Below are 17,059 nucleotides of genomic sequence, written 5' to 3' on the forward strand. Positions count from 1 at the left end.
TGGTACCCTTCCCTAGATCTGTGCCTTGACACAATCCCGTCTCAGAGCTCTACGGACAATTCCTTTGGCTTGGTTTTTGCTCTGACATGCACTGTCAACTGTCGGATCTTATATAAACAGGTGTGTGCATTTCCTAATCATGTCCAATCAATTGAATTTACCACAGGTGGACTCCAATCAAGTTGTAGAAACATCTCAAGGATGATCAGTGGAAACATGATGCACATTAGCTTTATTTTGAGTGTCATAGCAAAGGGTCTGAATACTTATGTCTTTTTTAATACATTTGCAAAAAAATTAAAACAACCTGTTTTCGCTTTGTCATTGTGGGGTATTATGTGTCATGAGGATTTGTATTTATTTAATCCATTTTAGACTAAGGCTGTAACGTAACAAAATGTTGAAAAAGTCAAGGGGTCTGACTACTTTCCGAAGACACTGTATGTATTATGTTGTGTGTAATGACCAGTAATTACTATTTTGTATACAGCGTTACTGTTGTTCTAAGCCAATTTTCCCCTCAAGGACATTAAACTTTGTTCTATCCCACACACACACACACACACACACACACACACAACTTACCCAGGCAGCGGTAGGGCACCACGATGTGTGTGTGACTGCTACACTCCTTGCGTCCCTTCTTGCGTCCCTTCTTGCACCAGCTCGGAATGCTGACTGGCTGGTTGGCCTCCACCACGTTAGTGATCTGGAGCTCAGGGTACACCTGGGGGAAGGAGCATGCTTTAATGAATGTACTTCGCACAGTTGTTTTCTATGGGTTTAATATTCCAGACATTTACCTCGGACCTCCCCCTTTCCTATCGCTTCCCTTGTTCCTTTTTCTCTCCCTAATCTCATTCTGTTTCCACCCTTCTATCTTCCCACCCTCTTCCACTCCTTTCCCCCCTCTCCTACCACTCGCTTTTTTCTCCCTCTCCCAAATTTCCCTCCCACCTCTCCCTCTCCTCCCACCTATCCCTCCCTTGCCTCCCACCTCTCCTTCAGTCTCTCACCTACCCCTCGCCCACATCTCCGCCCCTCCCACCTCTCCTGCCCTTCATTCCATCTACCCCTCTCCCTCCCTCCCCCTCCCACCTCTCCTTCCCTCCCACCACTCCCTCTAACCAACCTCTCCCTCCACCCGCCTACCCCTCCCTCCCTCCCTCACCTAACCCTGCCTCCCTCCTTCCTTCTTTCACCCAACCCTCCCTCCCATCCCCCCTCCCTCCCTCCCATCCCTCCCTCATCTGATGCCTCTCCCACCTATCCCTCCCTCATCTGATGCCTCTCCCACCTATCCCTCCCTCATCTGATGCCTCTCCCACCTATCCCTCCCTCCTCGCCCCTCCCTCTCCCACCTATCCCTCCCTCCTCCCCCCTCCCTCTCCCACCTATCCCTCCCTCCTCCCCCTCCCTCTCCCACCTATCCCTCCCTCCTCCACCTATCCCTCCCTCCTCCCTCTCATCCCCCACCTATCCCTCCCTCCTCCCTCTCATCCCCCCTCTCCTCCTACCTCCTGACAGTACTGCAGGATGCCCTCCTTGGTTCCGATGCAGCTCTTGGTGCCGAAGGGATCCGACTCCCACTTGCCACTCTGAACGTTGACATGCATGTTGAATTTCCCACAGAACATGGCTACCTGGGGCTCTGCCAGCAGACCCACCGAGTCATCAGAAGGCACCTGCAGTGAAGGAGTGCAGAGGGAGTCAAATTACTGTAAATAAATGATTAAAAACGTTATTTGCAGTTGAAGTGCACTCGAAATCTAAACCAGAGTCACAAAATACACATCTACCCCCCCCCCCGCCTTTGCACTTTCCAACAAAGTTGAACGCAAAGCATTCTGGGATCATTGTTTTTCCCCACTCCCTTTTGTTCCGTGATACAATGGGAGGAAGTTTCATTGTAGCTGGCCGTCTGGCTCTCCTTTTTGTCTCGCGCACATCGGAAAAGAAGGATGCCGCAAGCTAACAAAACAGAAGCCTGCTGCCATTTTGCTGGTAAATGGCCTGCGAAAAGACAAACACAACGATCCATTTCCTAGATTGATGATACTCATTAAAAAAAAACAAAAAAAACTAGGCCCTAGTTATTTCTGCAGCCTGTAGTGTAGCAGTTAATGATAAATTACCACACAAACTTGCATGTATATTCTATATATTTTCTCCCCATATTCATGGTTTCCATTTTGTCTGCAATATAAGTGTTATAGATGGACACATACAGTGCTTCGGGAAAGTTTTCAGACCCCTTGACTTTTTGTTAAGTTACAACCTTGTTCTAATATTGATTAAACTGTTTTTTGTGTGTTTTTTTTATTAACTGAGATATTACATTAACGTAAGTATTCCGACCCTTTACTCAGTACGGTTGAAGCACCTATGGCACCGATTTCAGATTGAGTCTTCTCGGGTATGATGCCACAAGCTTAGTACACCTGCATTTGGGGATTCTCCCATTCTTCTCTGCAGATCCTCTTTAAGACTGGACCCTGCCTGGGCCACTCAAGGACATTCAGAGACTTGTCCCAAAGCCACTTCTGTGTTTTCTTGGCTGTGTGCTTAGGATCATTGTCCTGTTGGAATGTGAACCGTCGCCCCGGTCGGAGGACCCGAGAGCTCTGGAAAACCTGCTCCATCAAGGATCTCTGTACTTTGCTCCGTTCATCTTTGCCTTGATCTTTACTAGTCTCCCAGTCCCTGATGGGGTCTGAATACTTTCCGAAGGCACTGTATGTTGCCCTTTGTTTCTTATAGCAGCAGTGAAGAAACAAACAGTGAAGAAACAAACAAAAAATGGAAATATGAAAAATGGGGCGGCGATGGCTAGAAAGGAGGTGACGTCGATCGCAGAACAAACAAGGAGAGGAGCTGACTTCACCAGTAACACATTTACCGTTAATTAGCATTTCTCATCTACAATGTTAGTTTGGTTACAGTCATTTCTGTTAATGCATTCAATATATTATTACAGTCTTCCCTATGTCATTGTAGGAGTGGACATGTTTGCAGAGCGCACAACGTAGGTGACACTTGGTTTATTTCATTTCAGTTTATTCATTGTTTTTTTGTTTAGAGCGCTGCTGTCAATCTTGAGTAAGGACACGCACCCGATTACGCATAGAACTAGGCCTAGTCGGTTTTTAAATTCACTGAGAATGACAATAGTTCCTCAACATAGCCTATTTGAAAAATCTTTCCAGCACTCTCCCTTTCGATAACCACTCAGTATTTAAGGGGAAAACATGTATTGTTCTGATCAGGTGGAAATGCCATAAAAAAGGCCTGATTACTTACTATCACTTCTGCAAATAGCCTACAGCTGTCTGTCTGTCCGGAGCTCACAGGCCCAGGGAACTCTGGGGCCTAGAATATGTTATACAATGCAGCAAGTTTGCTAGCACCAGTTTCAAGCTGGACCCAAGTTAAAAGTTATTTTAACTTGGGTCCAGCTTGTCCAGTTTGTAGGCAATTTCTTTTTTACATATTGGCAATAGATGTTACAAATCTAAAAGTATCATTTTAACTTAGAATTTGATTACTCATATGCCATTGATTTTGAGATATGAAGACTTTTATAAATGAAATGAAGCTGTTCTAAGAAAAGGTGCATATGAAAATCAGTAGAAATGGTACCATAACTTGGCACTCCAAATGGAAAAGGTTGTCGACCGCTGGTGCAGCCTATTACCAGCAACTTCAGGAGATTAAAGGCAGAATCTGTGAAGACCAGCAGCATCGGGCAGGCTATATTCTGGTTAGCCTATATTGATCTCTGGCTCCCTCTTTAGTAATTTGTGTCGTAATTTGAAATTGCAGTGCTTAAAGCTTCAGGCAAATTAGACGAAATATAGTTGATTGTAATCAAACATAGGGTGTGTCTATATTTGGAAAAATACACATTTGAAAATGTGGACCAATCGATTGTTCAAAAGAACCAACGACTCTCGATCAAACAATATTTTGTTTTTTTGTCGGGGACAGTCCTTGCCTACCTGCAGGGAAGCTCTTTGACACTACTGGTTAATTTAGTATTTGTCTAGTTTATTTGTAAGGGGCCCTCGAGGAACATGGCTGACATGAGGAACACAAACATGAACCATAGTTATCATCCATTAAGGAGCCTGAATGGATGTTGATATTATGAGGTGGTAGTGGGATGCCAGAACCAACTGATGCGATGGGGAGAGGACTGCAGCATTTCCAAGATGGTGTCAACAGCAACGATGTTGGTATGGCAACGGAAAGGGAGACAGCATTAGCAAGGGTTGCAGGTGTTGGTGCCTTCTAGAATCTTAATTCACCACCTGGTCATCAGGAGTGAAGACACTCACCATAGATTCACTAGGCCTGAGTCAGCACACTGAACTAGGTTAAGGTGCTGGTTGATGCAGGAGTTGCCATTCATGGAAAAATCCACCTATATATTTTGGCATTTCTTTCATTAGTCCACTGTTCATACAGTCCCAACATTTCTCAAGATATTGGACTTTCAAGAAGTAGTCTCATTTGTCACATCCTCATGATGATGCGTTTTACATCAAATTATGCATTTCACATCATGATGATGTGGCAAGTGACACTGCTTATGGAGTGGATTTTTCCCTTAAGCACAGATCTAGGATCAGATACCCTCCCTGAATCCACCAATCGTCAGCTAGGGCTGTCCTGGTTCCACAGGCTTCCTCAGGCTATGCAGATCTCTGAACAATTTGGAGGAATTCCCTGTAACAGTAGTGGGAATGGGACAGAGATTGTACATGCACCCGTACTAGAGGTCGACCGATTAATCGGAATGGCCGATTAATTAGGGCCGATTTCAAGTTTTCATAACAATCGGAAATCGGTATTTTTGGACGCCGTTTTTTTTATTTAATCTTTATTTAACCAGGCAAGTCAGTTAAGAACACATTCTTATTTACAATGACGGCCTAGGAACAGTGGGTTAACTGCCTTGTTCAGGGGCAGAACGACAGATTTTTATCTTGTCAGCTCTGGGATTCAATCTTGCAACCTTACAGTTAACTAGTCCAACGCTCTAACCACCTGCCTCTCATTGCACTCCACGAGGAGACTGCCTGTTACACGAATGCAGTAAGAAGCCAAGGTAAGTTGCTAGCTAGCATTAAACTAATCTTATAAAAAACAATCAATCATAATCACTAGTTAACTACACATGGTTGATGATATTACTAGTTTATCTAGCGTGTCTTGCGTTGCATATAATCGATGCGGTGTGCATTCGCGAAAAAAGACTGTCGTTGCTCCAATGTGTACCTAATCATAAACATCAATGCCTTTCTTGGGCCGCCTGGCTCGTTGCGAACTAATTTGCCAGAATTTTACGTAATTATGACATAACATTGAAGGTTGTGCAATGTAACAGCAATATTTACACTTTGGGATGCCACACGTTCGATAAAATACAGAACGGTTCCGTATTTCACTTAAAGAATAAGCGTTTTGTTTTCGAGATGATAGTTCCCGGATTCGACCATATTAATGACATAAGGGTCGTATTTCTGTGTGTTATTATGTTATAGTTAAGTCTATGATTTGATAGATCAGTCTGACTGAGCGATGGCAGGCTCGTAAGCATTCATTCAAACAGTACTTTCGTGCATTTTGCCAGCAGCTCTTCGCTGTGCTTCAAGCATTGCGCTGTTTATGACTTCAAGCCTATCAACTCCCGACATTAGGCTGGTGTAACCGATGTGAAATGGCTAGCTAGTTGGCGGGGTGCGCGCTAATAGCATTTCAAAAGTCACTCGCTCCGAGACTTGGAGTAGTTGTTCCCCTTGCTCTGCATGGGTAACGCTGCTTCAAGGGTGGCTGTTGTTGATGTGTTCCTGGTTCGAGCCCAGGTAGGAGCGAGGAGAGGGACGGAAGCTATACTGTTACACTGGCAATACTAAAGTGCCTATAAGAACATCCAATAGTCAAAGTATATGAAATACAAATCTTATAGAGAGAAATAGTCCTATAATAACTACAACCTGAAACTTCTTACCTGGGAATATTGAAGACTCATGTTAAAAGGAACCATAAGCTTTCATATGTTCTCATGTTCTGAGCAACGAACTTAAACATTAGCTTTCTGACATGGCACATATTGCACTTTCACTTTCTTCTCCAACACTTTGTTTTTGCATTATTTAAACCAAATTGAACATGTTTCATTATTTATTTGAGGCTAAATTGATTTTATTGATGTATAATATTAAGTTAAAATAAGTGTTCATTTAGTATTGTTGTAATTGTCATTCTTACAAATAAATTAAATTTTAAAAAAATGTAAAAAACATCTGATTAATCGGTATCGGCTTTTTTGGGGTCCTCCAATAATCGGTATCGGCGTTGAAAAATCATAATCGGTCGACCTCTAAACTGTACCACTGACCATGATCAGCCACAGACCAACCTGGTTTTGGTCACTCAACATTACACAGTATATGACATGCAAGCGGTAAAACAATCCCAAGAAAAGTCCTTGTTATTGAGGGGGTCAGTTGGAACAGGAGTAACAACAGAAGTCCCATTCCACATGATTAAGACCTTGAGAGTGCCTGTTATGCTTAGGAAAAAGGAAGCTTGTGTTTATGTAGCTTGTCTTGTTCCAACCCTGCCAGGATTTGATACCTGCCACTGGCTGACTAGCACTCTGGTACCAACCATAGCCTACCATGAGACTAGAGCAAGCTAGCTCGCTAGGTGACAGACAGTTGACTTCAGGTCCCACCATCTCCAGCAAGGTGACATCCCAAGGAGAGGCTGCACTATAGCAGAGAGTAAGTACCACCTTCCCTGAGGGGAAATGACGTGGCATGTGATGGCGTGGTGGGCACAACTCATCCAATGAATCTTAAAATCTGCGAAATTAGCCTATAACTAATTACACTACGGATAACAGAAAACGATGAACTTCTTATGATGATTTGCTTTTCAAGCATATCGAATTGACAAAGTGACCAAGAGAGATTTTTTAATCCAGCGAAACAGGAGGAGAAACGTCCTTCCAAACAATCAAACATAACAATGGAAGAGGATGCGGGTACAACAATGTCCAAAAAGGACAGTGCATTGATGGCAAGCATGTACATAAGGCCTCAACAGCTTGATCTACAGCCCGTTGTCATGGAGGACATCGAGGCCCTCAAGGTAGGAATGGATAACAGCAACAAGTGAACGGAAGAAATAAGGACTGAAAACAAAGGTTTGAAAGCGACAGACTCCCTAAAATCAATGATGAAACTCCTGAGTGATAACACTAAAATGAAAGTGGAGCTACTTGACCTAAAAATGCAGAAGCATGACAAAGTCATAAAGTGAGTGAAAGAGAATGAAAATGAAGAAAAGGTGAAGGATTTTACTAAACAATCTTAAAAATGAATAAGATTGATTTCCAAAGGACGCATCGTTTTGGCCAAAGGGTTCCCCAGAAACCCTGACCCATTCTTGCTCGACTCTCACATTACAAGATGAAGGTGGCCGTGTTGGAAAGGGGTAGGGAGTTGAAGGGCACACCATTCTCTATCAATGAAAAACTCCCCCATGAAATAAGAGACAACATATCCTTTATCCCATTTTCAAAAGACAGAGCAGAGAAACAGAATGTGCGCTTAGTATTGGATAAGCTGTACATAAACAACCAGCTCTTCAGGGAATCAAAGGTTACAATATGACTGAGTAATTCTGACATGCTAAGCTAGTTCTTAATACACAGCATTACAACAATATTTGGTAAAAACAGTTGTTTTTTGTCTCCATCAGACTACTAGGCCGCGAACAATCAGTAAAGGGCAAGGTGCCCTTACAGTAGGGCTGTCCCCGACAAAAAAAAATCTTGATCGAACTAGAGTCGTCTGTTCTTTCGACCAATCGATTGATCAACATGTGTATTTTTTCCATATATAGACACCCTATGCTAGAATAAAATCAACTACACTGAACAAAAATAAAAAACATGCAACAGTTTCAAAGATTTTACTGAGTTACAGTTCATAGAAGGAAATCAGTACATTTAAATAAATTCATTATGCCTTAATTCATCTATGGATTTCACATGACTGGGTTGGCATAGGTCTACCCAGTTGGGAGCCAGGCTCAGCCAATCAGAATGATTTTTCCCCCACAAAAGGACTTTATTACAGACAGAAATACTCCTCATAAATAGGGCACAAATAGACACATTTATAGGTCTACATTTGCACGCAGACCACGTAGCCGAGGCCTCATTCTATCCCTAATCAGGTGCGTTTCCTTCCTTATGATTGACAGGAGCGCTCCAAACAAAAAACTATGAATAAATTGACATCTCGTAAATGGAATTAAATCTAAACTTCTCACACAAGTGTCACTAGGTTGTACGCTCTGCAAACAACATGTCAACTCCTACAGTGAAAACAGTCAGACTGTAATAATAATAATATATCGAATGCATTAACAAAATGACAGTAACCAAACAAACGTAGATTAGAAATGATGAGAATTAACGGTAAATGTACTTGGTGATACTGCTATGCCATTCCCCCTGCAGTGGATTAGTCCACGAACACAGGTGTCTCGTGTGCCAGAATGTTTTCCCATGGTGTCGGACAATTTTGATCTTATTTCTTCTGTCTACGCTCTAGCTTTCTCCCTCCACACCTTTTCCACGTTTTGTAGAACGGCATTGGAACAGCCTGGTGCAAAAGGGGGATGTCCTGGAATCATATTTTATAAAGATCTAAAGTTACGATATACAACAAATCACTATAATTACCATTTCTGCATACATTGTTTTATTATTATTTTTCCCTATTTGTCCTTTAGTGTCAGGATTATGTATTATTTGCAAGGGTGTTGGGATGTATAAATCAGACACCCAGCAGTTATTGCAGATTCCTCAAATTATATTTGCAATGCTAGAATATCAACAGGGATGAAATTGACAACATGTTTCCAATTTATTCATCTCATTTTACTGGCATTCTGATCTAATGAAATTAAGGAATGTCTTTCCTCCATTGTGATTGTAGGGATGTGATTTAGTGAGCCTATCATTTTCAGCAGATTTTGGCTTTCCTTTGTTGTATTTGACAACTGCCAACTTGCAAAGAGAGCCAATAATGAGCAGCTGTATATGGATATTTGTGCATCACTGTTTTTATGACAGTCATGAGGATATAATCATTTATTATTGTTAGTAGTATTATGTTCCACATTTTGCTGTTGTCTGGGTATTTGTTTATTAGGTCTTATTGTCCTCAGTACAACCGAATGCATTTATTTATATTCATTCACTCCGTTTTTTATTTGTTATATGGCTAATTCCTAAAGAGGATTCTCCTCTCGTGGTCATGCCATAGGCTTATAGGGTTTATGGCTGGGCGCTTGAGGGGTGGCAGCATACAAACAAGTTTATGCAACAGTCCCGATTTCTTACCTGGACCATGCCAATCGGCGGTTGAAGGCGTGTTTTAGGACGCTAAAGGTGTGTTATGGGTACGGGGGTGGTATGTCAGTATCAGGGACAACACCCCCTTCTGGGATGGGGGAGGCGTTTGCAAGACAATTGGAGGTTTACTTAGAGTCAGTTGCAGCATGTTTAGCAGTGCATATATTATGGTACAGCTACATGGGTAGATGTCAGACATTGATACTGGTAGTATTGGTAAGTGTGGATCAATTCTGGGTGTCTACTACTTTTTGGTAGTACGTGTACAGGCATATATTATGGTAAGTAATATTGAAACTTGTATCTCATTACGGTAAGTGGTGAAATAAGTACACCTAGTTATAATTGTAATGGCTTAGCAGATTGTCATTTTTATAATCAGTCTTTACCTGGCTCAAAGAGGAGGAACATAATATCTATTGTTTACAGGAAACTCACTCTCCAATTACAGATGAGGTTATATGGAAAAAGGACTGGGAGGGAGAAGTATATTTCTGTCATGGGCAAAGAATCTCAAAAGGGGTGATCATATTAATTAATAACAATTTTGATCAGAATGTGCAAACTGTCCAAACAGATCGGAAAGGAAGGTGGATCATTTTAAAACATGCAATTGGACGATAAACAGATGTTGCTAATCTATATGGTCCAAATAATGATGATCCACACTTCTTCTATATGATATATACTAATCTCTCGAGCTCACAAGCAACAAATGACTATTATTATGGTGGGAGATAAGAATACAGTTTTAAGTACCCCAACGGATCATAAATGAAAACACCTTCAAGCTATTTGGGAAATTACGAATATCATGGACACATTAGAACCATTGTATATATGGAGGCTTAAAAATCCAGACTTAATGAGATATCCAGTTGAATTCAGAAGTTTACATACACTTGAGTCAATTGGAGGTGTACCTGTGGATGTATTTCAAGTCCGAGCTTCAAACTCAGTGCCTCTTGCTTAACATCATGGGAAAATCAAAAGAAATCAGCCAAGACCGCAGAATGAAAATTGTAGACCTCCACAAGCCTGGTTCATCCTTAGGAGCAATTTCCAAATGCCTGAAGGTACCACATTCATCTGTACAAACAATAGTACGCATGTATAAACACCATAGGACCACGCAGCCGTCATACCGCTCAGGAAGGAGACGCGTTGTCTCCTAGAGATGAATGTACTTTGGTGCGAAAAGTGCAAATCAATCCCAGAACAACAGCAAAGGACCTTCTGAAGATGCTGGAGGAAACAGGCACAAAAGTATCTATATCCACAGTAAAACGAGTCCTATGTTGATATAACCTGAAAGGCCGCTCAGCAAGGAAGAAGCAACTGCTCCAAAACCGCCATAAAAAGCCAGACTGCAGTTTGCAACTGCACATGGGGACATAGGTCATACTATTTGGATAAATGTTCTCTTGTCTGATGAAACAAAAATATAACTGTTTGACCATAATGACCATTGTTATGTTTGGAGGAAAAAGGGGGAGGCTTGCAAGCCAGAGAACACCATCCCAACCGTGAAGCACGGGGGTGGCAGCATCATGTTGTGGGGGTGCTTTGCTGCAGGAGGGACTGGTGCATTTCACAAAATAGATGGCATCATGAAGGCAGGAAAATTATGTGGACGTATTGAAGCAACATCAGGAAAGCTTGGATGCAAATGGGTCTCCCAAATGGACAATGACCCCAAGCATACTTCCAAAGTTGTGGCAAAATGGCTTAAAGATAACAAAGTCAAGTTATTGGAATGGCCATCACAAAGCCCTGACCTCAATCCTATAGAAAATTTGTGGGCAGAACTGAAAAAGCATTTGCAGGCAAGGAGGCCTACAAACCTGACTCAGATACACCAGCTCTGTCAGGAGGAATGGGCCAAAATTCACCCAACTTATTGTGGGAAGCTTGTGGAAGGAATGTGATGAAAGAAATACAAGTATAATTAAATCACTATTATTATTCCAACATTTCACATTGTTAAAATAAAGTGATGCTCCTAACTGACCTAAAACAGGGAATTTTTACTGGGATTAAATTTCAGGAATTATGAAAAACTGAGTTTAAATGTAATTGGCAAAGATGTTTGTAAACTTCCGACATATTCAATCAATCCTTATCCCAGTCTGCTGTCCCCACATTCTTCAAGAGGGCCACCATTGTTCCTGTTCCCAAGAAAGCTAAGGTAACGGAGCTAAATGACTACTGCCCTGTAGCACTCACTTCGTCATCATGAAGTGCTTTGAGAGACTAGTCAAGGACCATATCACCTCCACTACCTGACACCTGAGACCCACTCCAATTTGCTTACCGCCCCATTAGATCCACAGACTACGCAATCGCCATCACACTGCCCTAACCCACCTGGACAAGAGGAATACCTATGTAAGAATGCTGTTCATCGATTACAGCTCAGCATTTAACACCATAGTACACTCAAAACTCGTCATTTAGCTTGAGACCCTGGGTCTCGATCCCACCCTGTGCAACTAGGTCCTGGACTTCCTGACGGGCCGCCCCCAGGCGGTCAACAAAACAAAGGAGATGATAGTGGCCTTCAGGAAACAGCAGAGGGAGCAGCCCCCTATCTACATTAACGGGACAGTAGTGGAGAGGGTGGAGAGTTAAGTTCCTTGGCGTACACATCAAGGACAAACTGAAGTGGTCCACCCACATAGACAGTGTGGTGAAGGTGCAGCAGCGCCTCTTCAACCTCAGGAGGCTGAAGAAATTCAGCTTGTCGCCAAAAACACAAACTTTTACAGATACACAATCGAGAGCATCCTGTCGGACTGCATCATCGCCTGGTACGGCAGCTGCTCCGCCCATAACCGTAAGGCTCTCCATAGGGTAGTGAGGTCTGCACAACGCATCACCGGGTGCAAACTACCAGCCCTCCAGAACACCTACACCACCCGATGTCACAGGAAGGCCAAAAAGATCATCAAGGACAACAACCACCCGAGCCACTGCCTGTTCACCCCGCTATCATCCAGAAGGCGAGGTCAGTACAGGTGCATCAAAGCTGGGACCGAGAGACTGAAAACAGCTTCTATCTCAAAGCCATCAGACTGTTAAACAGCCATCACTAACATTGAGTGGCTGCTGCCAACATACTGACTCAACTCTAGCCACTTTAATAATGGAAAAATGTATGTAATCAATTTATTACTTGCCACTTTATATTATATAATGTTTACATACCCTCTTGATGTAATTAAATGCATCACTAGCCACTTTAAACAATACCACTTTATATAATGTTTACATACCCTACTTATCTCATATGTATATGCTGTACGCTATACCATCTACTGAATCTTGCCTATGCCTTACGGCCATTACTCATTTATATATTTGTATTTACATATTCGTATTAATTCCTTTACACTTGTGTGTACAAGGTAGTTGTTGTGAAATTGTTAGGTTATATTACTCTGATGAAACAAAAATCTACAAATAATATATGGTCGGAACTAGAAGCACAAGCATTTCTCTACACTTGCATTAACACCTGCTAACCATGTGTGTGAGAAATATATTTGATTTGAGTGAAATAAGTATGCCCCCAACGCAATGTGATTTCAACACATTTTTGTCTAATTAACAAAATATTGTCTTTAGTTGATTATATATAACATTCCAACCTCGTTTAGCATGATCTATTCAATTATAGCATAATTATACTATTTGTATTAATTTGCTTCACTGTCAAAGACATAAGTTTATTTTGAAGGCTAAAGTCCACTACTGTGGCTAATCCTTATTGTGGCTAGCTTCACATAGATGTGTCCGACCACCATTAATCAAATAAGAACTGTCTTATGAATTCGGGTGATTTTAGATGATGACATCTAGCTAACTATAGCTACTGAAACAGATTGTTGTTTTGCTATGTTTTTGGGGAAGAACATTGTTTGCATCCATGATCTAGCTAGCACTTTTTATGACCAGCACTGAAGGTGTGCGAGACAACTACAGTCCCTGGTAATGGGGACGTACGTAAACGGCAACAAAATAACTTCGTGGTCAGTGTGTGTTTGTGTAACCTTTATGTAAGTAGGTGTAACGGTATAGCTTCCGTCCCTCTCCTCGCCTCGAACCAGGGACCCTCTGCATACATCAAGCAGTCACTCACGAAGCATCATTATCCATCGCGCCACAAAATCTGCGGCCCTTGCAGAGCAAGGGGAACAACTACTTCTAGGTCTCTGAGCGAGTGACGTCACCGATTGAAACGCTATTAGCGCGCACGCTGCTAACTAGTTAGCCGTTTCACATCCGTTACACTCAACCCCTTTGACCTCCTTTTCCGCAGCAACCTGTGATCTGGGTCAACAGTTTCAATGTAACAGTATTACTTCCATCCCTCTCCTCGCCCCAACCTGGGCTCGAACCAGGGACCCTCTGCACACATCAACAACCGTCACCCTCGAAGCATCGTTTCCCATCGCACCACAAAAGCCGCGGCCCTTGCAGGGCAAAGGGAACACCTACTTCTAGGTCTCAGAGCAAGTGACGTCACCGACTGAAACACTATTAGCGTGCACCACCGCTAACTAGCTAGCTATTTCACATCGGCAAGTCAGAACAAATTCTTATTTAGAATGACGGCCAAACCCGGACAACGCTGGGCCAATTGTGCGCCGCCATATGGAACTTCCGGTCACGGCCGGTTGTGACACAGCCTGGGATCGAACCGCAGGCTGTAGTGATGCAGTGCCTTGGACCGCTGCGCCACTCGGGAGGCCAGATTGGGTTTTTATTGGTGATGTTGCTAATGATTAGGCTACTTAGTGTGGCCAAGTAAAATGTGCCTACAGTTGTGCTTTTCTTTCTCCATCAGTTACAGGTACACAAAACAAACACATACGTACGAACACACACTGCAACCAAAGTAGACTATTCTTTCCCTAAACACCTTCAAAATTATATAAAGATGATAAGAAAACTTTAAACACATTGTTTTACGTTCCTAATAGAGCAGCTGTCAAACAGAGACTTGTCCATGTCTTTTAGCATGTCGGGGTTGACCGACTGTTCTGGTATGCACACTTTGTTTACTAGTTTACAGTGCAATTATCTTGTTGGTTTTATGCTTACAGTCAAGGCACCAAGGAATGGCGTAAAACAGTCTAGATACAACAGAAGCTACTACTATCGACCCAGGCCCATTTTGAGGCTTTACTCACGAACATAGACAATTTGATGCTGTGTCATAACTCTTAAATCGAATAATGCGCTGTTAAAAACAGCAACCTCAGTGCCGTCTAGCCACCGTGTATCTCAGCACTGCAGCACTGACGCCATCTTGCTTGTGTCAAGCTTCACTCTTTTCCATTCTCCACTCCACATAACCCACCAGCATCCACTGGCCGGTTATGTGGCAAATGCAACATTGTATCATGTTAATGTCTGTTCAATAAGTATCCATATGCACAGCAGTTCCATATTTCCTTGTATCGGAAAAGCAACAGTGTGTCTTCACTCTCAAAAGGAGTAGGCACAAACTGATTTATAGACTAAAATAAACCCTGCTATGTGAATCTAACAGAGATTTGAAAATGGGTCACAGCATTTGTAGTAACCCAGTGAGCATAATTATGTTGAAAAGACGTTGAAATAGAATCCAACATACAAAGCTAAACGGGTTGAATTTTGGCTCTGAGCGAAAGATGAAACAACATCATTTCTGGAAGTTGAAAATACGCATTTACTGTACCGAACTATTACTCTGCTATGCCCTACTGTACTGTCCAAACTTGTGAAACAAAGACATCTATTATTGTCAGAACCAAATCATAAATGTCTATGATCGGGACAAATCGAGGCCGGTCTGGGCCGGACGTCTGTGGACATTGAAATCAAGGCCAGGGTGGACGGAACACATTTTTACAACTTTTCAATGTCCATGTACATCAGGTGTCGGACGTGCTCACTGGGAGGACCTACACTAGTTAAGGCTAAAGTGTAAAATGCCCAAAGGATGTAACTTGTTGGTCCTTCATTTGATGTTGATAAGCAGATAGCCTATCATTGCAATAGAATTGCATTTTCATAGTAGGTTAATTTTAGGCACCGATTTTTTTTGTTGGGGGGGGGGTATTGATATCCCCATTGATAACCCATGGGTTGCAGCGTCGCTTGCAGTTGAACCGGTCGACAACCTTAAAATGATAATAGACTGCTTCATGGTCCGTAGGCTTAATTATGTTGTTTATCAGGTCTAAACGCGAGTCTAGCCTAATCTGTTCAATATTCCTGAAAAGGATCACACCCGTGAAAAATACAAAATGCGGGGTGTATTCATTAGTCAGATTCCGTTGCAAAACATTTTGCAAAGGAAATTGTTTACTCGAAACGGAAAACGTTTTGCAACGGAAGCTATATTTTCTATTGGACAAAATCTGGTATGTCCCTCCCCGTTTTTTTGCTCTGTTTGCTTCCTAGAGTAAATGGTAAATTGTTTCCGTTGCAAAACGTTTGTAACAGACGAAACGTTTTGCAACGGACTCCAACTAATTCATACACGCCAGCATACGTTTACCACCATTGTACAACGCAACCTCACAATATAGCAAGGCCCTAATATTTTCGCATAGGCTAAATGAGTAGTCTGTCAGTAGAGAAACGGACCAATACTTTATTTTGACATTCCAGGTCCATGTAATCTAGTGCCAAACTGTCAATCCAGTGTCGTTGACAGATTCAATGGTAGGGCAATTATAGGCCTAAAAAGAAATGTTGAATGTTTTTGCTTTACGCATTTGGATATTCCACTCCAAAGCTAGTTAAGGCTATGAGGTAGATAAAAACAAGCTATTCTCGACACTACTACGCAGGCTGCAATTAGCAGAAATATGGAGAGGTTGGAAAAAGATGAGAAATGTAGCCTAGTAATCGCATTAAAACCTATGGTGTTTAGCGTATTGTGCCTTAAAAACATTGTAGAATTTTATAATTTAGTAACATATCTTTCTGCCTCCAAATGCAATCCTGATTCACCGTGGGTCTGAATTCCGTTATTTTCACTCCTCCTGCCTTCAGTTCACCCTTATCCTCCGCTGCTACAGGGACGGGAACTAGCTTATGGAGGTTCGTGCTTTGCCCGATACACGAAGAACGCTGACCTGTTCTCCCCTTTTCTTACCTCAGATGCCAGCGTCAAGGTCGCAACCCATAACAGCAGAAATGCCGCTCGCTCGCCCATGCCGTTGACCCTAAATCAGTTTTGTCCGATATCTGGAAAATATTCCGATAAATCCGATGCTCTATCCCGATCCCGTGCACTCCCGGTTGGCGATGGCGTGTTAAATGATGGAAAGCGAGAACGAGGCTGGCCAGCTTCCCCAAAGCCTGTCACCTGACCGGTCCAATAGCGTGTGATTGCGGCCCGAGAGAATAGGCTAGCCTATGGGAAGAAATTTGAGGGAGGAAGGACTGCAGCCAGCTCCGATTGTGGGATATTGGCCGAGATGAGCAGATGTTTAACACACGTAGTCATACACTTTATAGAGAAAGATCTATTTAGCCCCCTCTGTCCCCTACAAACATTAAGGTTTTCTCTGCTGCTTTAATCTGCTCTCATTCATTCTTTGTTTATGAAATGTCCCTGTG

At 42.4% G+C, this 17,059-nt stretch overlaps 1 protein-coding gene across 2 annotated transcripts in view; it reads right to left on the reverse strand.

The window, feature by feature from the left end:
• Positions 1–16,804, reverse strand: part of LOC135519071 (amyloid-beta A4 protein-like) — a 44,509-nt gene extending 27,705 nt beyond the window's left edge. Inside the window, exons 1-3 of one of the 2 annotated variants that reach the window (XM_064944123.1) lie at positions 16,593–16,804; positions 1,518–1,685; positions 586–727 (exon numbers count right to left, since the gene is read on the reverse strand). In XM_064944123.1, the coding sequence (XP_064800195.1) occupies positions 586–727; positions 1,518–1,685; positions 16,593–16,652 (370 nt within the window). In that variant the 5' untranslated portion in view covers positions 16,653–16,804. The remainder of the gene's footprint in view (positions 1–585; positions 728–1,517; positions 1,686–16,592) is intronic. The other variant, XM_064944122.1, reaches the window with a different exon arrangement.
• Between the last annotated feature and the right edge of the window lie 255 nt (positions 16,805–17,059).

The sequence above is a fragment of the Oncorhynchus masou genome, chromosome 29 (genome assembly GCF_036934945.1).
Source record: "Oncorhynchus masou masou isolate Uvic2021 chromosome 29, UVic_Omas_1.1, whole genome shotgun sequence".
In the NCBI taxonomy this organism is placed as follows: Eukaryota; Metazoa; Chordata; class Actinopteri; order Salmoniformes; family Salmonidae; genus Oncorhynchus; species Oncorhynchus masou.